The sequence below is a fragment of the Anabrus simplex genome, chromosome 2 (genome assembly GCF_040414725.1).
Source record: "Anabrus simplex isolate iqAnaSimp1 chromosome 2, ASM4041472v1, whole genome shotgun sequence".
NCBI lineage: Eukaryota > Metazoa > Arthropoda > Insecta > Orthoptera > Tettigoniidae > Anabrus > Anabrus simplex.
In genome coordinates, this window is record NC_090266.1 from 619,351,047 (window position 1) to 619,375,516 (window position 24,470).

Consider the following 24,470-nt stretch of genomic DNA (forward strand, 5'->3'; position numbering starts at 1 on the left):
CTTTGGATCGTTATCGTGCTGAAATTTCCATTTCAGCGGCATTTCCTCTTCAGCATAAGGCAGCATCACATTTGCTAAGATGTCGTTGTACATTTCTGCGTTCATTATGCCGTTGATACGGTGTATTGGACCAAGGCCATACCATGAAAAACATCCCCATACCGTAACACTTCCGCCACCGTATTTCACAGTTTTTAAAGTGTACTTGGGATTAAATTCCTGGTTTGGTGGGCGGCGCACATAGACTTTTCCGTCTGAGGAAAACCTATTATACTTGGATTCATCGGACCAAAGGATGTTCCTCCATCAAATATTGGGTTTGTGTTCATTTCTCCGGGCGAAGGCCAACCTTTTCCGAACATTAGCTTTTGAAACATGTGGCTCCTGTCTCGCAATGCGCCCATTCAATTTTGCGGATCTCAGTCGTCTTTGAATCGTTGAAGTTGATGGTTGAACATCATTTTTGTCGCTAAACAAAATGGCTTTCAGTCGTGGTGGTGACAAAAATGGGTTTCTTTACTTCCCTAGTGATGAGTCTGTCTACGCGAGAAGTAGTTACACGAGGTCGCCCCCTGTTCCCCACCTGCGGCTTTGTTTGTTTTGCCAGTCTAATGGCGTTCTGGACTCGTTTTCGCGAAACGTGTAAATCTTTGGCTATTTGATTCATGGATATCCCACTTTTGAACATCCGGAACATTACTATACGACCATCATCACTTGCATGCTCTGCTCTGCCCATCTAGAAGAACGTAAACAAAACCAAACGTCAGTTTACATACAAAATAATATTGAGTGGAGGTTTGTTGACAAATAATATTACTAGCCCCCAAAACAACTGCAAAAAATCAATTTGAACGGGACTTCTGTAAAACGGCTCTATTATTTTGACCCATAAGATTCTTACCTTTATGCCTCTTTTCGAACGTCTAGTTCAAACGCTTCCTTTCGCACGACTACAGACAGCAGCGACGTCTTCCCTGATATTGTCTAAAAGGGACTGACAACACAGCACTCGTGGAGATTTTGCGAACTAATAGATATCCTAGTTCTTAATCCCGTCAATAGAGGTGGCTCTATTATTTTGACCGCCACTGTATATATATATATAACCACAACTACCGCCAAAGCAATTCAGACCGGGCGAGTTCGCCGTGCTGTTAGGGGCGCGCAGTTGTGATCTTGCATCCGGGATATAGTGGGTTCGAACAGCCCTGAAGATGGTTTTCCGTGGTTTCCCGTTTTCAAACCAGGTAAATGCTGAGGCTGTACTTTAATAAGGCCACGGTCGCTTTCTTCTCATTCCTACCCTTTCCTATCCCATCGTCGCCATAAGGCCTATCAATGTCGGTGCGACGCATATCAAATTGAAAATAAAAAAACATTTGGTTCATATTATTCTGTAACTGACATCGGTAAATTTAATTTTAACAGCTTCCAGACATAGTCCTCAAAATAGGACATATGGTTTCTAACAAGCACTCATGCATTATTTTATTTTATTGTTTGCTCGTGGATTAACGTCTTGTTACTTCAGAAAGGTTTTCGGCGTCGATGCAGTAGGGAAGGAAGCATCCATGGCCTTAATTACGTTACAACCGCAGCATTCGCCTAGCGTGAAAAATGGAAAACCAAGGATAAAGAGTGGGGTTTGGACCCAGCATTTTCTGAATGCAAGCTTGCAGCTAAGTTGCCCGTACGGCGCAGCCAACTGGCCCGGTTCATATAACTATCAGCTCATTATTTCCTGCAAGTATCGCTAACGCAAATGCGTTTCGGCACCGATTTACAGATGGTGGGGTATAACTAACGATCAAACGACATTGCATCAGCTGTTGCAAATTAACGTTTGGCGGGGAGAGATGCCGGTATCATGGTCTAGGGCTAGCGAGCACATTAGAAATAACATATTACAGTAACATAGTACAGTACCCACCTCAGAACAAGCAATAGACAATGCTTCCCTCCACATAAGGTTGGCGTCAGGAAGGGCATCCGGCCATAAAACAGTTCCAAGTCCACATTTGCGACACACCTCACACGCGCTACTCCAGCAGTGTGTGGGAAGAGCTTTGGAAGCTGATGATGATGATGAAGATTATTATTATTATTATTATTATTATTATTATTATTATTATTATTATTATTATTATTATTATTATTGGTGGTTTAACGTGGCACTAACACATCGAAGGTTTTCGGCGACGGAAGGATGGGAATTGGGGAGGATTTCGAAGTGAGTGGCTTTAATTAAAATACAGCCCCCGGCATTTGCATGGTCTGAAAATAGGAAACCACGGAAAACCATCTGCAGGGTTGCCGACGGTAGAATTCGAACCCAACATCTCCGGAGTGCAAGCTGATAACTGCGCGACATTAACCGCGCGGAAACTCGCTCGGTATTATTATTATTATTATTATTATTATTATTATTATTATTATTGTTATTATTATTATTATTATTATTATTATTATTATTATTATTATTATAAATGCGCCGAGGTATGTGTTATTGTGGTATATGCACAAGTTACAGTTAACTGGATCTGGGACTCCTGAGGCTGGAATTTCTGTATTTCCTGTGGAAAGACCTGGTTGACTCCCCGGTTTGTGCCTATCCGTGTGTGTTAACACGCTCGTCTATGGAGACAGGTGACATTGGGGGAATAAAATCCTATGGGATTGAGGTTCATGAACTGATGATGTTGATGTTGTGTGTGTCAAGAGTAGCCAATGTTGAGGAAGTGTTTGTCGGCCGGCTGGCAATGCGCACAGCTCGGTCACTCACCTGGCCCGAGTGAACGAACTTGCTACAGCAATAAATACCTTGGTTGCTGCCTGCCTGGCCGCGTGCGTCTCACACGGAACTCATTAGCGAGCACAGCACTTCGCGCTTTTCACACGTTGCTTCTGGAAAACTTATTATTTCGCCCAAAAGAGAAAAAGGCCATGGATAGATCCTTTCGCGAGTCAGGCTTCCATCTATATTTAACGATTCTCGAAGTGGAGTCCGTGTACACCTTGTACCGAGCTAATTGTCCTCGCGGTTTGCGTCTCGTAGCTGTGAGCTTGTATTCGGTAGACAGTGGGTTAAATTCCACTGTTGGCAGCCCTGATAATGGTTTTCCGTGATTTCCCATTTTCACACCAGTCAAATACTGGCTGGCGCCGCACTTTAATTAAGCCCATGGTCGCTTCCTTCGCAGTCCTAGCCCTGTTCTATCACATCGTCTCTGTAAGACCTATCTGCTTCGGTGCGACGTGAAACCAATAGAACAGAAAACGAAAGAGGAAAAAAGAAAAATAATAATGTACACGTTGTCTTCTTTTTTTGGCCTTTCTCGCAAGTTACTGAGGTCTTCACTTGATATGGCTCTGGTCTAGTTTTACGCCCGGATACCCTATGTGGAGGGTTGTATTCACTATCGCGTATTTCTATGGTGGCTAATAGTGTGTCGTGTTGTATATTGATGAAGAAAAGTGGACTAAGACAAACAGAAACACTCAGTCCACGAGCCAGAGGAATTAACCATACGAAGTTAATATCCTCTGTTCAGCCAAGAATTGATCCCGGGGCCTTCAAACCGAAGACCTGCACGCTGACCACTCAGCCAAGGAGCCAGACAATAATATGCGTCTTGTAGTTATGTGAAATGTCTGACCAGATCCATGCTTTGTTGAGAACAAAGAGCTATTTAGCAGGGTAATAAAAACAATCGACATTTCCAATTATTTATTGAATTCGACAGCATGTCCAAGTATGACAAGTTAGTGCCGTTGGCTTGTTAGGATGAAGAAATCCTGCTGGACTTTTCCGGCAACCTGATGTCTCTCAAAATCTATAGCAATTGAAAGGACGTTAAAATGCATATCACATTATTATTATTATTATGATTATTATTATTATTATTATTATTATTATTATTATTATTATTATTATTAAATACGTGCTTTGGGGGTAAGAATAAAGTACTGTTCCAGAATTTTGCTAGAGTGTGTAGAAATATTATGGAGAAACCACTCTAAGAATAGCGTATAATCGCAGGCACTGGGATCGGAACTCCGGACCTCAAAACAGTGAGGTTACCCAGGTCTACCGTAGAGTATGACTTACTGCACTCCACCGAGTATATAAGTATACCACAAAAGAGCGATTCCCGGATGGGTCGGAGATGTTATCCTTCGATGGTCAATTACAATGGCTCGAGGGACGGGGGCTGTGTGTGTGCGCCGTATTCACGATTAGAATTCGTCAAAGGTAGGATCCCATCCTCACAGACGAAGAGATTGCCTATACGGCGGTCAAATCGAAAGGCCTGAACCAGGCCTCTTCCGAGGCCACACGCCATTATTATTACACCCTAAGATCAACGCACAGATATGTAGATTTGCCTTGATGACCTCCTCTGGTGTGAAAATGGAAAACCACGGAAAACCGTCTTTAGGGCTACCGACGTTGGGATTCGAACAAAATTGTATTAACCGCAGAGGACAAGGAATTGTCTTTTAGAAAGGGGAAATATTTTCTGGAAAGGAAAGAATCACCCACGCAAAAATGTTCACACACTGCATGGATGGACATATATATATAGGCCTACAGCAGGATTTGGTTCATTGAAACTTAAATGGTCCAGAAGAAACCAAATGAACTTGGGATTCGAATTAAACAATATCATACATAATAGTTAACGGAATCTCGAATTCAGAACGATCCCTACGTTTCAGTGACCCCACGAGTTATAATGATAGTAGAATATGGTGAAATAACAACAGGCCATAAACTGTACATGACATTTTATCAGAAAAACAATTCGAAAATAAAAAAATAAACAATAAACAGTAAACATTAATCATGACATTATAAATATTATTAATCCTTCAAAACTTGTTTAGAAAGATGGAAATTTTGTTTCGTTTCCTTGAAATTCTTCCCGTGATGAACTCAAACTCTTCAAGTTTAGCCTATTTGTTGATGGAAACAGATAATCACTTTCATTTTGTTGTCCCTCATGTCCCAGCATTTGCCTGCTATGAAAATGAGAAACCACGGAAAAATCATCAATATGGGTTTTCTATTAGATTTCCATATTAGTGCTTTCCAAAGAATCTGCAGTATCTTGGAACAGATTCTGACAGGTAAAATTCACCTAGGCTTCATTTCATTGCATGCTGCAAATTGTAGCAGGATACAGGTCAATATTCAGGCGATTTCAAACGTCTGTGCCCTATTTTTATGCCAGCCCCGTGGTGCAGGGATAGTGTGCCTCTTGCCTAGAGTCCCCAGGATCGATTCCCAGCCAGTCCAAGGATTAGAATTCTGAATGGGCTCCACTCAGCTATACGTGACCAAATATAGAGCTGTCGGAGATGTGAAAGGGATCGTACCCCGTCACGGAAGCCAAGTAATGGGGCTGAAATGTCGTTGCGCTGGACGTGTGGTACAGGTACTCCAATATCTGCAGGTCATCAGGTTGGGCAACCGCGGTATTGGCATGGCGAGGGCCGCAGACTCGCAATGGACTGTCTGTGCCATCTTTCCCTTCTTCTTCCTCCTGGCCCTTTCCGATCGGCGCTTTGTGTGGATTTAGCCTTTTCTGTGTGGAGGAATGTATTCACTATTGCGTGTTTCTGTGGTGTGTTGTGTGTCAGCGAAGGTGTGTATTTTGACAGACGCAATAACCCAGCCCCCAAGCTAGAGGAATGATCTAAACGCGTTGAAAATCCCTAGCCCGGCCGGGAATAGAACCCGGATTGTCTGAACCGAAGGCCACTACGCTGACCATTCAGCCTAGGAGCCGGACTTCTACGTGTTCTAATACCTCATTTCATATTAACGTCTCATAGCTAAAATGAGAGAACGAGGACGGTGGTGAAATCGTGGGCAATGACTTAGCTTTTCTCACATTCTACTTGTCCTGTCATATGATTAATACTTATGTAGGTATGAGCAACATTAATGATTCAATAAATGACTAATTCGAAATAAGAACTGATATAACTGTGTTCCTAGAAAATATGACGGGTCTCTAATAACAATGCAAATTCAAACATTCCAAATCTGTGATGTTTGCACAGTAATGCCATTTATGCAATTTTCTACTGGCCACGGGAATCTAGGACTAGTGGAATTAATGTACATTTTTATTGACTTCCTCGTACTACATGGATGTTGGCTGTAGCAGGGTTGTCTATCATTGAAAACTTTAGGGAAAACCAGCTGTTCTTCCCTATATTCCAAGTCATGGTTACGAGTGAGTCACATCATTATATGAGCCAAGATGTACAGCAGTTACGTGGCGTGACCCAAGAGGTTTCACAATATCCATGCATTTTGTTACATCATACCTGATTAGCCTTTGTCCGATTCCTTGGTTGAATGGTCAGCGTTGAGACCTTAGGCTCAAAGAGTCCCGGGTTCGATTCCCGGAAGGATGGGAAATTTTAATTGCGTCTGATTAATTCTTCTGGCTTGGGGACTGGATGTTTGTTTATCCCAACACTCTCCTCTTCCTATTCACACGACACACCACACTATCAAAACACTACAGAAACACGCAATAGTGATTACATCCCTCCAAATAAGATTGGCGTCAAGAAGGGCATCCGGCAGTACAACAGGGCCAAATCACATGTGTGACATGGATCGAACCCGTGACCCCACAGGTGTGGGAAAAGCGGTGGAAGAAGAAGGTACCTAGTTAAACTTTGCACATAACTTAGTAACTCACGATTAAAGAGTGCAAGTCCAAGAAATGTAATTTCTTAGCTGCTGTCACGTTAATTGCCGTTAAACTATCTCACTTAATGCTCTCAAGTGCTCCTGCAAATTGTTACCTAATGTTATGTATCGTGTAGATTGCAAGAAGTCAGCATCTGCTTTGAATGTCACGTGGCACGCATGTCATATCTTGAACACACGTCTTCTGTCACCGAATATTTTTCATTGTGGTGGCATAGGTTATGTCGCATGCAATTTGGAGAAGGAACTTTTTTAACATGCCTATCCCTGCCGACCTCTTCTGTTATGTGAACACAGAATAATTATTTCTTGACTGGCATTAAAAAGTTTTCTTTCTTGTTTTCGGTTCAGTCACCCTGCGTTTTGCCTCGCTGCGATCTCGTTCGGCAAACTCCGGATTACATCGTGCAGTGTACGTCTTTGCTGAGGGGAGAACGGGATCCTGCTTACGTAACAAACCCACACGTTTTGTTACGTAATGTGAAGGTGACCTATCCTGGCTGTGATTGGTGAGTCACAGAGGGTGTTGTCCTCGTTCCGGGGCCGCTCCCCACTCCTCGCTCGCGACATTGACTGCTGACTAGACCGCCAAGTGCTAACAGGTCTACCAGTCCTTCACACTGTGTCGAACGTGTTAGACGTAAATGTAGAGTTCGCTTCGTGACATTCAGTTGTATTGTCGTAACGTATTGTGGAACGTGTGCTCTCTTGAAGTGTTGTTACTTTTAAAAACTGCTGTGCAAATTGTGTGTGCTGTTTTGTGAAAAGTATTCTACAAATTACCACTGACTTAAAAAAAACAACGTGTGTTTCAATTGGTGAGTTTTCAAAAATGTAATTTTCGAAATTTCGCTCTAGTTATTGCACTTGTCATTGTGTTGCCCGTCCTGACTGTCACAGTATTTCACCTCGCGTACTTTGCACAGTATTCAATTTTCGCTTAGACTTTGTGTCATAATCCAGTGAATGACCTCTTACATTGCATGTTGAGAAGTGAACTTACGTCTCTTCAGGGTTGATTAAAATAATCATTTTATTTTTTAGTGAAACAATACCAATGATTTTTTTTGTTATTTGTTCCGTATAAATCTGGCGTTAACTTTGTTCTCAGATAAAAATAGATAAAGGAGATTGCTGCCGTGTTCGTTCGTTACTGGCCTCCTACGCGCTCTCGTTGCACGGTCTTGTGTCACAAAGAATGATACGTTGGTTGGCTCTCGGTGACTCAGGCCGCAAGTGTTCTTGCATCATCACCAGAAAAGCTTGTGATGAGTCTTGGGGATGATGCGAGGACAAGTATCCCTTGTTGCTTCTTCAGTTTTCGTGCATCAATCATTTCCTGGCTAACAGGCTTTGTAATGTGATTTTATGTGATGTAGGCTAAATGAGAAGACAATGGTTTGTTGGTTCTTTCCAACAGTGATTCCAGTCATCATATTGAACAAAGGGGCGATGTCCTTCGATGTTAGGCCCCTTAAAACACCAAGCATCATCATCATCATATTGAACAAAGAATACATTTCAACGTAATATTCTTGATTGCCATCACACGTGAGTCTGTTGTTGTTTGCCCTTCAGAGTTAGGTTACATAATGCTATACGTTATTTTTTCTCTCAAACCGTTGCTTGCTGCTCGTTCACGATGCGAGACACAACACAACGTGACTAGTGTCACGTGGAATTGTCACGGCCATCCGCTTGCGTAATAAGGCCCTTACTAGTTTCAAGGAAGAAACTAGCCGATTACATCATGCACATTGCTTACATACGTTTATGTATTTGCTCATGTATGATACTTCTATGTTGTAAGCGTTCATGTACAAGTTTGTTAGTCATCGAGATGTCGTTTTTTTATTGTTTCTACTTCAGTGGACCGGGCGAGTTGGCCGTGCGGTTAGAGGCGTGCGGCTGTGAGCTTGCATCCGGGAGAGAGTGGGTTCGAATCCCACTGTCGGCAGCCCTGGAGATGGTTTTCCGTGGTTTCCCACTTTCACACCGGACAAATTCTGGGGCTGTACCTTAATTAAGGCCACGGCCGCTTCCTACCAACTCCTAGGCCTTTCCTTATCCCGTCGCCGCCAAGACCACCTATCTGTGTCGGTGCGACGTAAAGCCACGATGATTGGATTATTCAAAGAAGAGATGTATCACTTCACATTTCTGCGAACCAGCATAATTATATGTTGAGAGGGGGGAAATACAGACTGGAAATGGGTGCTGAATCACCGTTGGACATCACTGCAGCAAGGAGTACAATGATCCAGGAGGAAATGACCTTGGCAAGTGCACAGCGTGGGCCGGGGGAATTCAGATGGGGCCTTGCTCTGTCGCTTCGGGTGGGTTTCGCCACACAGGAAAAAAACAGGTGGCTATCATGAAGCCGCGTGACGTTAGGATCACGTGCAAATAGGAAAGGAGGGGCATGTTGACATATTTATCGGTGATATAACGGTTTAGCATCGCCGCGCATAAAATTCAACTTTGGCACATGCCAGCGCTTTCCTTCTACACGTTATGTAGATTATTGATTTTTGAAATGTTTTCAAACTTGTTTACGTGCACATTATTATTCGAAGATTGTTGCAGAGTAAGATCATCTCGTATAACAAAACAAACCAAACCCCATGATGCAACAGACTACCACGCTGCTTAACCCGAAGGCCTGCAGATTACGAGGTATCGCGTGGTCAGCATGACGATCCTCTCTGCCATTATTCATGGCTTTCTAGACCGGGACAGCTATCTCGTCGTCAGATAGCTCCTCAGTTGTGGAACTCGAGCCAGCCCTCAGATCCAGGTAAAAATCCGTTATCCCTACACCACGGGGCCCCGCCATCTCGTATCACACAATTGTTAATTCGAAGTTTGTTTAATGTTCACCGGGCGAGTTGGCCGTGCGGTTAGGGGCGCGCAGCTGTAAGCTTGCGTCCGGGAGATAGTGAGTTCGAATCCCACTGTCGGTAGCCTTGAAGGTGGCTTTCCGTGATTTCCCATTTTCACATCAGGCAAATGCTGGGGCTGTACATTAATTAAGGCCACGGGCGCTTCCTTCCCACTCCTAGCCCTTTCCTGTCCCATCGTCGCCATAAGACCTATCTGTGTCGATGCGGCATAAAGCCACTAGCAGAAAAAAAATTGTTTAATGTTCGCTATTATCTGATATCTTCCATTATCGCGTCACAATTAGTAGAGAAGGGTTCAATTGAAGGATGATATGAAGGCCCGTTGTGAGTCAGTATTGTGGAGGTGAACTGCGAATGGACACTGCCTCGCTTCCATGGAGGATGATTCACTGAATGATGTAAGTACAGATGAAGTGTCATACGCATTCTTAACGCGGCGGGACGCCGAATTCTCTGAACTGAATAACTTCATCTTCTGCCAAGGCAAAATAAAGTTCGCGTTTAGTAAGTACTGCAGAATATTAGTCGCGAGTCACCTCTCTACATGGTAGCATGTACTGAGCCGTTAGAAAGAACAGCTAGTCTACCCCATCACCTTGATCTTACTGTGCGTTCATATTTGATAGTTTGTAATCTATTAATAAAAATGTTATCTGTATTACGTTCCATTAAGTACATTTATATGGTGCCGGAATTTTGTCCCTCAGGAGTTCTTTTACGTGCCAGTAAATCTACCGACAAGAGGCTGGCGTATTTGAGCACCTTCAAATACTACTACTCAGCCCAGCTTGATAGTTAGTGTTATTGTTGTGTCTGTACTACAGCTGCGCGTTATGTGGGTGTTAGGACACTACTCTATCTTTAATATTGTCTATAATATGTCATTAGCATTCGCCCATAGAACGAACAGTACGATAGTGGACTGATATAGCATGTACGCTGTGTATCTCCTTATTGGTAACTGCTTCTTTCTCCATATGTTCGGTTCTTTACATGTAGTAAATGTGTGATATTAGAGAGTATGCGCTCATTGTTGTTGCAGACTATAGTCTAGATCGTTGCCATTATTTTACAACCATTAAAAGCAGTGGAGGAACGAGAGTGTGATTGTGGAATAAATGATAATGATTGATAGTCCGCCTCTGTGGTGGTTAGTGGTTAGTGTGATTAGCTGCCACCCTTGGAGGCCCGGGTTCTATTCCCGGCTCTGTCAGGTAATTTGAAAAGTAATAAGAGGGCTGGAAGGGGTCCACTCTGCCTCGGGAAGTCAGCTGAGTAGAAGGGGGTTCGATTCCCACCTCAGCCATCCTCGTACTGTTTTTCCGTGGTATCCCACTTCTCATCCAGGCAAATGCAGAGATGGTACCTAACTCAAGGCCACGGACGCTTCTTCCCTCTTCCTTGCCCATTACTTCCAATCTTCCCAGCCTCTACAAGGCCCCTGTTCAGCATATTAGGGGATGCCGCCTGGGTGAAGTACTGGACCTCCACCCCAGTTGTATCCCACGATCCAGCGTCTCACGCTACAGGACACTGCCCTTGAGGCGGTAGAGTTGGGGTCCCTCGCTGAGTCTGGGTCAAAAACCAACCCTGGAGGGTAAGCGGATGAAGAAAGAAACATGATGACGCATGTCTACCTGTTAGTCTCGTTTATAATAATAACAATAATAATAATACCGATGGAGTTGGCCGTGAGGTTATGGTCGCGTAGTTGTCAGCGTGCATTGGGGAGATGATGGCTTCGATCCTGGTCTGTACCTCAAATAAGGCCACGGCCGCTTCCTTCTCATTCGTAGCCCTTTCCTGTCCCATCGTCGCTATAAGACCTATTTGCCTCGGTGCGACATAAAGCAACCTGTAAAAAGAAACTACTAGCGAAATAAAATAATCGCATTTTAATTTGACGCAATCTATGCTGGCTGCTCGTCAGTTTTGACGTTCCCTTTTACTTCACTAGATGGCTGAGTAACATAGATCTCTATTGGGCGATCTTTGGCTAGGTTTCTACCTAATTCATGTTGTCGCATGAACACCAGATATCAACAGAGATCTTTAATATTCTGACATGGTACGGCATGGAATATCGAATTAACTTTTTTTTCTGCTCGTCAGATATCCGACTACCTTTGCCGGATTTGAGCCCGTGATCTTGGTATTTGGAGGCAGACGCTCTACCACTGATCCTTATATGCTGATGAATGTGGAAAAATGAAACTGAAGATGGCTGCTGCCAGTCCATCATTCTCTCTTTGAACTATACCAGTGTACTGTATTTCAAGCTATGCGACTCGGCTTGTAACAAGATCCCAGCGTCCAAGGAGGTATTAGAAAGCATTCTCTCTCTCTCTCTCTCTTTCTCTCCCTCCCTCTCTCCAAATTTCGCTAGAGACGATGATCTAGCGGAGATACAGAGACGTGGAGTGCCAAATTTGATGAGCTGTTCATTTTTAGCATTAATTTTATGATCGCGTGAAATGATCTTAATAGCGAGCGATTTAGCCCTGGTTTGGATCATGTGGCAGTAAGCTTGCATTTGGGAGATGGTGGGTTAGAACCCCACAGTTGGCACCCCTGAAGGGGGTTTTCCGTAGCAGATTAAGGCTTCCTTCCCAATCCTAGCCCTGTCATATCCCATCGTCGCCATAACACCTATCTGTGTAGCTGCGACGTAAAGCAAATGGTAAAAAATAGTGATGAGCCGACCTTATTTATGCAAACTAATATTAATACTAGAATACAATGATAGAACTGTAAATTAACATAAAATCTGATTCTGTATCCAGCGACGCGTGGATTAGATACATTTGGATTATCATCTGCACTGGACAAAATCTGCGTGAACCGTGTCATGGCAAATGTTAGAACTGCCACGTAAATTCATCGAGTAATGTTTGAAGGATTACTTTTTCCTTCATGCCGGAAGAAGGAAAACTAGGACACCAGCCGGAATTCTTTCCTGTGAGCACAGCATTACGACAAACAAAAGCTACAGTTTCGAGTTCATACCCGGGGAACTGAGTCTCGATTTGTATCTTATTGGTCACGGCAAAGAGTGTAATAACACGATGGGGAAGTTCTATGTGTTTATTGTATGGTGCAAAATTTATACAGGCCAACATGTTCTGGATATAAAAAAACAAATTGTTGACTTCAAAAAGGATTATGCAATATCTGAACTACATCACAAGTTATTCTCGTCGCTTGTCCCACTCTCCGTGTACAGCACGCTATGTTAGTTCGAGCATATGTAGGTCACTGACCTGATCGCAATGCATCTAGATTTTCATGTTTGCATTGCTATTTGTAGATCACCTTTCTTTTATCCTCAGTATGACAACAACTCACATAGCTACCAACAGATGTACGTACCTGCCGTTATAGTGGCGCAAGCCACGGCACGTATGGGAAGTTAGAGTTGAGCGGTATATTACCGAGCCCACGCTGCAGACATCTGCCTTCATTATAATTTTCTCTTGATTGTATCACACTGTCATGGAAATGCTGGGACATTACATTAAACATTCTAGCACACCTTTTCCTACCCCAGTGTCCAGAGTGTTATGACACAGGCACTAAAATAAAACATACTGTCAACAAAAAATCGCACACACAATGAACCAATAGCACTCCCAGTCCCTGGAAGAAATTGCAGCAAACAATGTGAGGCATAAACAGACTCTTGATGTATTGATTAATAACACGTAGCCGTTTTTCGGTATTCATGTATGCCTGTGTGTGTTTGTGTTTGTTTAACTTACAGTTATGATCTGGCATGAACTCTCAGACTCACATTTTCAGTTATGTAGCACCGTATCTATAAGTTTCGTGTGGCTTATATTTCCCCTCTCTTTCTTTTCCAGATGTTCTAAGACACCGAATTATGGTGGCAGAATTTGTCGCCCGGCAGAGTGGATCGCCCATCAATGGTGAAACTCCATCATTGAATTCCAACATGCCTGGAAGCCATAGCAGCAGTGGCACCAATAACCTGACTGGGCCTACTGGAGTTGGAGGACCACCCTTCTGCTCCCCAGAGGGCATGCTGGTTGATATGTCTCGTCCTACGTCGCCGGACGCCGCAAATCCGGAAACCCCATATCCTCCTCCTGGCTTTGATTTGGCGGGACATCTGAAAAGGAAGGAACTGTTTTCGCAACGGAAGCAGAGAGAATTTATCCCGGACAATAAGAAGGATGAGAGCTATTGGGACCGACGTCGAAGGAACAACGAGGCTGCAAAGAGATCTCGGGAGAAACGCCGCTTCAATGACATGATCTTGGAGACTAGAGTTGTAGAACTCACAAAGGAAAACCATGTACTGAAGGCACAGCTGGCTGCTTTCAAGGACAAGTTCGGGATTTGTGGAGAGAGTCTTATCAGTGTGGAACAAGTAATGGCAACGCTTCCAACAACGGAACAAGTTCTTAGTTTTACTAAAAGACCAAAACTAACGAGCAGTGCAGCCCCTCCAACACTTATGTACGCACCAACTCCAAATCCTATTCCTACGTCCGTAATACACCAGCCTGTCAGTACAGGAATAAGCTCTCCTCCACCACAGTCTCTCCATTTTCCTCCCCAAGCACAGTCCAATCAGACACAGCATCTACACCAGCCTGAGTCCAACAGCTATCCGGAACACGATAGTTATCCGTATACATTCCCACTTCCATCCCTTCACTCGCAGCCTTTCGAAGTAACCACCAACAGTGTCCTAAATTTGAGTCGCAGCAGAAGTCGTGCTGCATCTCCTTTTGAACTGTCTAGTGGCAGCGGCAGTGGGGATGAGAATTCTGTACCAGGACCTCTTCCGTTGACGGTCGCGAGCAGTAACAATAGCTTGCCTCACAAGCTCCGGCATAAGACTCATTTGGGTGACAAGGATGCCGCTACCACACTGTTGTCACTCCAGAACATTAAACAGGAACCTGGTCCACGCGCTAGTCCTCCTTGGGACGCCGAGGGAAGCAGCGACGAAAGAGACTCTGGCATTTCTTTGGGAGTGGAATGGGGTCCGCATCCTGTTTTGGCATGTCCCTCTGGTCCTTTACCACCACATCACCAACCACACCTCCAGCCCACTTCTCCAAGTTCGGGAACCGGCTCCTCTGAACCTCTTGAATGTGGAGATGACGCACAACTGAAAACGGAGTTGGCTCGTCTTGCGTCCGAGGTAGCTAACATTAAGAGCTTTCTCACGAGGAAGAGTTCACCCGAACACACTCCACAGCCATAAGGACAGTGCTCAAGTGCGTGTGAAAAGAGTTTTTAGCGACCTGAAAATACCTTTTTGGTAAAACTGAGTATTTAAGATCATGACCTGTTGGATGATATTTTTGAACTTCTGTGTAGTTTTCCAGTTAATGGAAATTACTTGGAATTGATTTGTGTTGAGTATTTATTACATTTATTATTAAGTAACTATTGTGCATGGAAAGATTTTAAGACTGCTAATGGTATTATAAAGAGAAGGAAATTATGTTCTTTCATTATGAGGAGCAAAGTCGATTCTCAGTCCTACGGACTTCATTGTTGTTTATATTTAACTGTCGCTTGTCTGGATAATTTAATTTATATTTTTATGTTTGGTGCACTCTTTTAAGCTCAGGTTACCTCTCTTTTGTACATATATATTAAGTGTCCCTCTTTCTCTATAATTCATCATGCCTTGTATCTGAATTCAACATATTTTGAATCGAATGTCTTCGCAAGATCTCTCATCACTCCCGCTCAACTGACCAAAAGTGACCCGCTATACGCACCTCAGCAGCCTCTCCTACCAATAGTAAAGTTAGGTAAATATTTTTATTTTGTATTTACTAGATGTATTGAAATAAACATTCAATGCTACTGTAATTGTGCATTCTTTTATATCATCCCAGACAGTTGCCTATATACCTCTATGATAATGTTCTTGAATGGCGAATAAATGTACATAAACAATTAATCCAAAGTTGGTTTATCATTGCCTTACTTAATTCTTACTTCACGTTTCGACCTCTCATCAAGAGGCTCAATATGATGAAGTTTACTAGTGGGCATTTCTTCGCCATTTATAATCTACTGTCATTGTCATAAACTTAAGATGTTAGTAACGAAGACACTGAGGAATATGTTTAACAAGGACCTAAAATGGTAAGTTAATACTAAGTCCTACTGATGAAAAGGTGGTTACAGGAAGTAGGTTGTAAGAACAGAAATAGTGATATTTTTAAACCTTTACTTTTTGGGTCTGCTCAAAGTACACTACGGAAATCGGAAGCACCTTGCTATTTTGTGTAACTGGCAACGTTATTTACTCCTGAATGTTAATCCCTGAACCTCAGATATATTAATGCAGGGTGTAAGACATCCTTCACCGTCCAATCTATATATATAAAATAACATGTCCGACTGACTGACTGACTGACAGACTGACTGACAGTTTCATCGTCGCCAAGCCAAAACTACTGGACATAAAGAAATGAAATTTTGAGGATACATTTATATTAGGGTGTAGGTGCTCACTAAGGGAGGATTTTCGGGTATCCCATCACTAAAGAGGTGAAAAGGTGGGTGAAATTATTACATGAGGATATCTATATCTCAAAACTTAAAACTTGCCAGACATAAAAATTGATATTTGGAATCTCTTTTAAAAAAAAGGAAAAACGTGTTTTTTTGTTTTCGCAAAATCCCATTAAGGGGGGTGAAGAAAGGCGAAAAATTATTTGAATACCTTTTATGAGGATACTCATATCTCAAAAACTGAAGATGTTACAGACATGAAAACTGGTACTTGGAATCTCCCGTAAAAGTAAAGAAACATAGATAATTTGTTTTCGGAACATCCACTTAAGGGAAACTGAAAAAGGGGGTGAATTTTTAAAATGGGCATATCTACAGAACATCTCAAAACTTAACATGTTAAAGTTGTGAAAATTGGTATTTTAATCTTTTGAAAATAAAGAAACATGAATTTTTTGTTTTCGGAAGAAACCAAATACAAATTTTCACGCCTGTAACATCTTCCGTTACATCTCGGAAAAACCACTTTAAGGGGGCGAAGGAATTAAAAAATGAGTTGAATCTTTGTATGAGGATTCTCATATATCTCAAAAACTAAAGATATTGCAGAAGCGAAAATTGGTATTTGAAATCTCCTTTAAAAATAAAGAAACACGGATTATTTTGTTTTCGGAAAATCCACCTACAGAACATCTCAAAACTTAACATGTTAAAGTTGTGAAAATTGGTATTTTAATCTTTTAAAAATAAAGAAACATGCATTTTTTGTTTTCGGAAGAAACCAAATACAAATTTTCACGCCTGTAACATCTTCCGTTACATCTCGGAAAAACCACTTTAAGGGGGCGAAGGAATTAAAAAATGAGTTGAATCTTTGTATGAGGATTCTCATATATCTCAAAAACTAAAGATATTGCAGAAGCGAAAATTGGTATTTGAAATCTCCTTTAAAAATAAAGAAACACGGATTATTTTGTTTTCGGAAAATCCACTTAAGGGGGTGAAAGAGTTGAAGAATTAATTGACTTATTTGTATGAGGGTATTTATATTTAAAAGTCTAAAGATATTACTGACGTTAAAACAGGTAGGCGGAATATCTTTTAAAAATAAAGAATCCCGCATTTTATGGGAAAATCAACTTGGGAGGAGGAAGGAGTTGAATATTTTTATGAGGATAAACATATCTCAAAACTGAAGATTTTAGAGTAGTGATAAATAGTATTTGGAAGATCCTTTATAAATAAATAAATAACTAAATAAATAAATAAATAAGCATTTTTTGTTTTCGGAAAAATCACAAGGCGGGAATGAGAAACGAAGTGAAGAACGTTTAATTATTTTTATGAAAAATGAATTGTATTCATTTTATGAGGATAATTATATCTCGAAAACTAATGATGTTACAGACGTGAAAGTTGGTGTTTGGAATTTCCTTCAAAAATAAAGAATTAACGGGCGAGGGTGGGGGCGGCTGAAAAAGGAGTTGAATTATTTTTATGAGGATACTTACATCTCAAAAACGAAAGATGTTACAGCCACGAAAATTTGTATTTGGAATCTTATTTCAAGGTAAAGAAATACCTATTCTTTTGTCTTCGGAAAAACTACTTATGGGGGTGGCATGAATAAATTGAAACATTAGTTGATTTCTTTGTTTAAGCATACTTATATTTCAAAACCAACGATGTTACAGACGTGAAAATTGGTATTTGGAATCTGCTTTAAAAATATAGAAACACGGTTCTTTTGTTTTTGGAAAATCGACTTAAGGGGGTTTGAAAATAAGTAAAGAAGCAGTTGAATTCCGTACATGAGGATACTTATAAATTAAAAACTGAACTTAAACAGACGTGATAGTTGGTATTGTGAATTTCCTTTTCAAATAAAGAAAAACATAATTTTGTTTTCGGAAAGTCCACTTAGGGGGTAGAGGGTTGGAAAGAAGTGAAGAAGAATTTGAATTCTTTTTATAAGAATACTTACAGACATGAAAACTGGTATTTGGAATCTCCTTTAAAAATAATGAAACATGTATGTTTACGCTTTCGGAAAATCCATTTAAGGGGCTGAAATGTATTGTAAAAGCGGGTGAATTTTTAAAATTATTATCGGTATATCTACAGTATATGTCAAGAACTTAACATGTTAGAGACAAGAAACTTGGTAATTGGAAAGTCCTTTAAAAATACAGGAACAGGTACGTTTTCCTTATCGGAAAAGGCACTTAACAGGGGTGAAAGGAAGTTGAAAAGTGAGTAAAATTATTTTTTATGAGGATACTTATATATATCAAAAAATGAAAATGATACAGACATGGAAAACGTTATTTGGAATCACCTTTAAAAATAAAGAAACGTGGAATTTTTCGACTTGAGGCATGACTGTTTCTCACAATTACATTTCTGTGTCGCAATGTCGTCTTAGCCCCAAAAAGCAATACCTCAAACGTGACTTACAAAGAGTTTCTGGGGTAAATGAAACTCTAGATTTCGGTGAGTTTTTATACTTTAGGGACTAAAAGATTATGTCTTAGTACAGTGCAGAGGAACGATTACTTTCATCAAATTACGAAATCGACGCGAGCGAAGCCGAAGGTAACTGCTAGTCTATATATATAAAACTAGCAAGATACCCGTGCTTCGCTACGGTATTATACTGAAATTTTTGATTGAATGCTTATTGTTTTAGATATATAATCCTCCGAAATTCGCGATCTGACTCGTTTTCTGCGAGAATCTACCAAAATTTCCGATCTGACTCGTTTTCTATTATTTTACGGCACGTTTCCACCCATTTTTCAATCTTCCTTTTCAGCAATCGATTTCGTACTTCCTTGGTTAGGCTCAGGTATTCCTCCCGGTCAGTTGGGTCCGTAAATCTGTGCCATCTTTTCCTATAATCATTTTTAATATGGATAAAATCCTTCAGGAGATCCGGCGTGGTGTCATATTGGGTGCCTTGGCGGCACTGAACCCGCGGCCGGGTTGCATTCTTAGTCATTACCCGCCCAGGAGCCGTTTCCAGCGCGGTCCGCATATTTGACGACGGTCCGGAACATTATTATTATTATTATTATTATTATTATTATTATTATTACTACTACTATTATGTGTTGCTGGAATGGCTGATGACAGGGAAAACCGGAGTATCCGGAGAAAAACCTGTCCCACCCCCGTTTTGTCCAGCACGAATGCCACATGGAGTGACCGGGATTTGAACCACGGAACCCAGCTGTGAGAGGCCGGCGTGCTGCCGCCTGAGCAACGGAGGATCCTTATAAGTACATTAATAACAGTAAAATCAATTGGTCTCACCTCCTTCTACACCCCACCGCCGTTAAGTTTATTTACCGCAACCCCCCCCCCACCAAAAAAAATTAAAAGAATGCTTGTTTCTTTATGTTTAAGGGAGATTAAAAACCCCAACGTTCACGTCTATTACCTTCAGTTTTGAGATAAAAAAATAATTCACTTTTTTCACTTCATTTCACAATAATCCCCACCCCCCTTTTAATTGAATTTTCCCGGAAATAATACTTGTTTCTTTAACAGTAAAGGATCTTCTAAATACCAATTATCACGACTCTAACTTCTTCAGTTTTCGATTTATGTGTCCTCATGAAAGGTATTCAACTCCTTTACACTCCCGCCCTCCAAGATGGTTTCCCCACCAAAACGCGTTTTCCTTTTTTTTAAAGGAGATCCAAATACGAATTTTCACGTCTGTAACAACTTTAGTTTTTATTAGATGTATGTATTCTCATACAATTAAGTCAATTAATTTTTCAATTCTTTCACCCCCCCCCACTTTTCATTGGATTTTTAGAGAATACGTGTTTCTTTACTTTTAAAGCACATTGCAAATATCAATTTTCACGTCTGTAACATCTTCATTTTTGAGATATCAGAAGCCTAATTAAAAGATTTCAACACCATTTTCAGTCACTTTTACCCCACCACCACCACCACCGCCACCACCACCCAAGTGGTATTTGCGAAAACTAAAAGTGCACGTTTCTTTATGTTTAATAGAGATAAAAAATACCATTTTTCACTTCTGTAACATGTTAAGTTTTTTTCAGATATACTGTAAAAATTCTCATTTTAAAATTTCACCCCTTTTGAGTTCCCCTTAAGTGAAGTTTCCAAAACAAATCACCTATATTTCTTTACATTTACAGGAGATTTACACTCACTCTTTACTCTGTAACATTTTACGTTTCCAAGATATTCTGTAGATACAGTCTTTCAAAAAATTTACCCCAATTTGTCACTCCTGTTTAACCGCCATTAATTGGCTTTTTCAAAAACCAAAAAATACGTGTTTCTTTATTTTTAAAGGAGATCCCATATGCAAATTATCAGTTCTGTAATATCTTTCGTTTCTGAGATATGTGTATCCTCAATTAAGGCATTCAAACCATTTTTCACCCTTTTACACCCCTCCTATTAGGATTTACAGGAAACAAAAAATACGTGTTCCTTAATTTTTAGAGAAGATTCTAACTACCAATTTTTACATCTGTAAATTTTAAAATTTTAAGATGTAGACACACTCATTTTAAAAAATTCACCCCCCAATATTTGGATTTTCCAAAAACGAAAAAATACGTGTTTCTTTACTTTTAAAGTAGATCCGAAATACCAATTTTCAGGTCTGTAATATCTTCAGGTTCTGAAATATAAGTAGCCTCATGAAAGGCATTCAACCCATTATTCACCCTTTTACACCCTTCCTATTGGGATTTTCCGAAAACAAAAGAATACATGTTTCTTTATTTTTAAAGGAGATTCTAAATACCAATTTTTACATCTATAAACTTAAAAAGTTTTGAGATATAGATACACTCATTTTAAAAAATCACCCCATTTTCACCCCCCCCCCCATTAATTGGATTTTCCACAAAAAAAAATACGTGTTCCTTTATTTTTTAAGGAGATCCCAAACACCAATTTTCAGGTCTGTAATATCTTCAGGTTCTGAAATATAAGTAGACTCATGAAATGCATTCGACCCGTTTTTCAACCTTTACCACCCTTCCTATTACGATTTTCCAAAAACAAAATATAAGTGTTTCTTTATTTTTAATGGAGATTCTAAATACCAATTTTTATATCTGTAACCTTTAAAATTTTTGAGATATAGATACAGTCATTTTAAAATATTACCCCCTCTTCACCCCCTTAATTGGGTTTTCCAGAAAAACAAAAAATACTTGTTTCTTTATTTTTAAAAGAGATCCCAAATACCAATTTTCAGGTCTATAATATCTTCAGTTTCTGAGATATAAGTAGCCTCATTAAAGGCATTCAACCCATTTTTCACCCCTTTTCACTGCTCCTATTGCGATTTTCCGAAAACAAAGAAATACGCGTTTCTTTATTTTTAATGGGGATTCTAAATACCAATTTTTACATCTGCAAACTTTAAAAGTTTGGAGATATAGATACAGTCATTTTAAAATATTACCCCCTTTTCACCCCCTTAATTGGGTTTTCCAGAAAAACAAAAAATACGTGTTTCCTTATTTTTAAAAGAGATCCCAAACACCAATTTTCAGGTCTAAAATATCTTCAGTTTCTGAGATATAAGTAGCCTCATTAAAGGCATTCAACCCATTTTTCACCCCTTTTCACTGCTCCTATCGCGATTTTCCGAAAACAAAGAAATACGTGTTTCTTTATTTTTAATGAAGATTCTAAATACCAATTTTTTACATCTGCAAACTTTAAAAGTTTGGAGATATAGATTCACTCATTTTAAAAATTCACCCCCTTTTCACCCTCCCATGAATTGTATTTTACAAAAACAAAAAATACGTGCTTCTTTATTTTTAAAAGAGATCAAAAGTACCAATTTTCAGGTCTGTAATATCTTCAGTTTCAGAGATATAAGCACCGGTATCCTGATTAGGCATTCAACCCCTTTTTCACCCTTTCCCCCCCCCTCCTATTGGGATTGTCTGAAAACAAAAAAATACGTGTTTCCTTATTTTTAAAGAAGATTCTAAATACCAATTTTCACATCTCTAAACTTTTAAAGTTTTGAGATATAAACACAGTCATTTTAAAATTTTACCCCCCTTTTCACCCCCTTAGCGACGGAATATCCTAAAATCCTCTCTTAGCGAGCACCTACATCTTAATATGAATATATCCCCAAAATTTCATTTCTTTATGTCCAGTAGTTTTGGCTCGGCGATGATGAATCAGTCAGTCAGTCAGGACAAGCTACTTTATATATATATAGATAGATAACTTGTCCTGACTGACTGACTGACTGACTGACTGACTGACGGATTCATCATCGCCGAGCCAAAACTACTGGACATAAAGAAATAAAATTTTGGGGATAAGTTCATATTAAGAAGTAGCTGCTCGCTAAGAGAGGATTTTTGGATATTCCGTCGCTAAGGGGGTGAAAAGGGGGGTGAAATTTTAAAATGAGTGTATCTATATCTCAGAAATTTTAAAGTTTATAGATGTAAAAATTGGTATTTAGAATCTTCTTTAAAAATAAAGAAACACGTATTGTTTTTTGTTTTCAGAAAATCCCAATAGGAGGGGTGAAAAGGGGGTTGAATGCCTTTAATCAGGATACCGGTACTTATATCTCAAAAACTGAAGATATTACAGACCTGAAAATGGTACCTTTGATCTCTTTTAAAAATAAAGAAATACGTATTTTTTATTTTTGGAAAATCCAATTAATGCGAGGGTGAAAAGGGGGGTGAATTTTTAAAATGGGTGCAACTATATCTCAAAACTTTTAAAGTTTAGAGATGTACAAATTGGTATTTAGAATATTCATTAAAAATAAAGAAACACGTATTTTTTGTTTTCGGAAAATCCCAATAAGAGGGGAGGAAAGGGGTGAAAAAGGGGTTGAATGACTTTAATGAGGATACTTATATCTCAGAAACTGAAGATATTACAGACCTGAAAATTGGTGTTTGGGATCTCTTTTAAAAATAAAGAAACTCGTACTTTTTGTTTTTAGAAAATCCAATTAATGGGGGGGGGGGGGGGTGAAAAGTGGGTGAATGTTCAAAATGAGTGTATCTATATCTCAAAACTTTTAAAGTTTATAGATGTAAAAATTGGTATTTAGAATCTCCCTTAAAAATAAAGGAACACGTATTTTTTGTTTGCGGAAAATCCCAATAGGGAGGGTGGAAAGGTGAAAAAGGGGTTGAATGCATTTAATGAGGCTACTTATATTTCAGAACCTGAAGATATTACAGACCTGAATATTGGTATTTGGGATCTACTTTAAGAATAAATAAACAGGTATTTTTTCGTTTTTGGAAAGTCCAAATAATGGGGGGAGGGGTGAAAAGGGCGGTGAATTATTAAAATGAGTGTGCCTACATCTTAAAACTTTAAAAGTTTACAAATGAAATAATTGGTATTTAGAATCTCCTTTAAAAAATAAAGGAACACGTATTTTTTTGTTTTCTGTAAATCCTAATAGGAGGGGTGTAAAATGGTGAATAATGGGTGGAATGTCTTTGAGGATACATATATCTCAGAAACTGAAGATATTACAAAACTGAAAATTTGTATACGGGATCTCCTTTAAAAATAAAGAAACACGTGGTTTTTTTTTTTTTTTGGAAAATCCAATTAATGGCGGTTAAACAGGAGTGACAAATTGGGGTGAACTTTTTGATAGACTATCTACAGAAAATTGGGTATTTGGGATCTCCTGTAAATGTAAAGAAATATAGGTGATTTGTTTTTGGAAACTCCACTTAAGGGGAACGGAAAAGGGGTGACAATTTAAAATGAGAATTTCTACAGTATGTCTCAAAAAACGTAACAAGTTACAGAAGTGAATAATGGTGTTTTTTATCTCTATTAAAAATAAAGAAACGTGAATTTTTAATTTTCGGAAATACCACTTGGATGGAGAGGGGGGTTTAAAGTGACTGAAAATGGTGTTGAATTAGGCTACTGATATCTCAAAAATGAAGATGTTACAGACGTAAAATTTGATATTTGGAATCTGCTTAAAAGTAAAGAAACACGTATTCGCGGGAAAATCCAATGAAAGGGGGGGGGGAGGTGTGAAAGAATAGAAAAATTAATTGACCTAATTGTATGAGAATACATATATCTAATAAAAACTAAAGTTGTTACGGACGTGAAAAGTGGTATTTGGATCTCCTTTGAAAACAAAGAAAAACGCGTTTTGGGGAGAAACCATCTTGGGGGCGGGAGTGAAAAGGAGTTGAATTCCTTCCATGAAGACACATACATAAAAAACTGAAGAAGTTAGAGGCGTGATAATTGCTATTTAGAAGATCCTTTACTATTAAAGA

At 39.8% G+C, this 24,470-nt stretch overlaps 1 protein-coding gene across 1 annotated transcript; it reads left to right on the forward strand.

The window, feature by feature from the left end:
- The first annotated feature begins 7,334 nt into the window (after positions 1-7,334).
- On the forward strand, positions 7,335-15,495 carry vri (vrille). The gene is made up of 2 exons (XM_067139265.2): positions 7,335-7,554; positions 13,500-15,495. Exon 2 carries the CDS (start codon positions 13,520-13,522, stop codon positions 14,873-14,875), a length of 1,356 nt encoding a protein of 451 aa, XP_066995366.1. The 5' UTR covers positions 7,335-7,554; positions 13,500-13,519; the 3' UTR covers positions 14,876-15,495.
- The last annotated feature ends 8,975 nt before the right edge of the window (positions 15,496-24,470 follow it).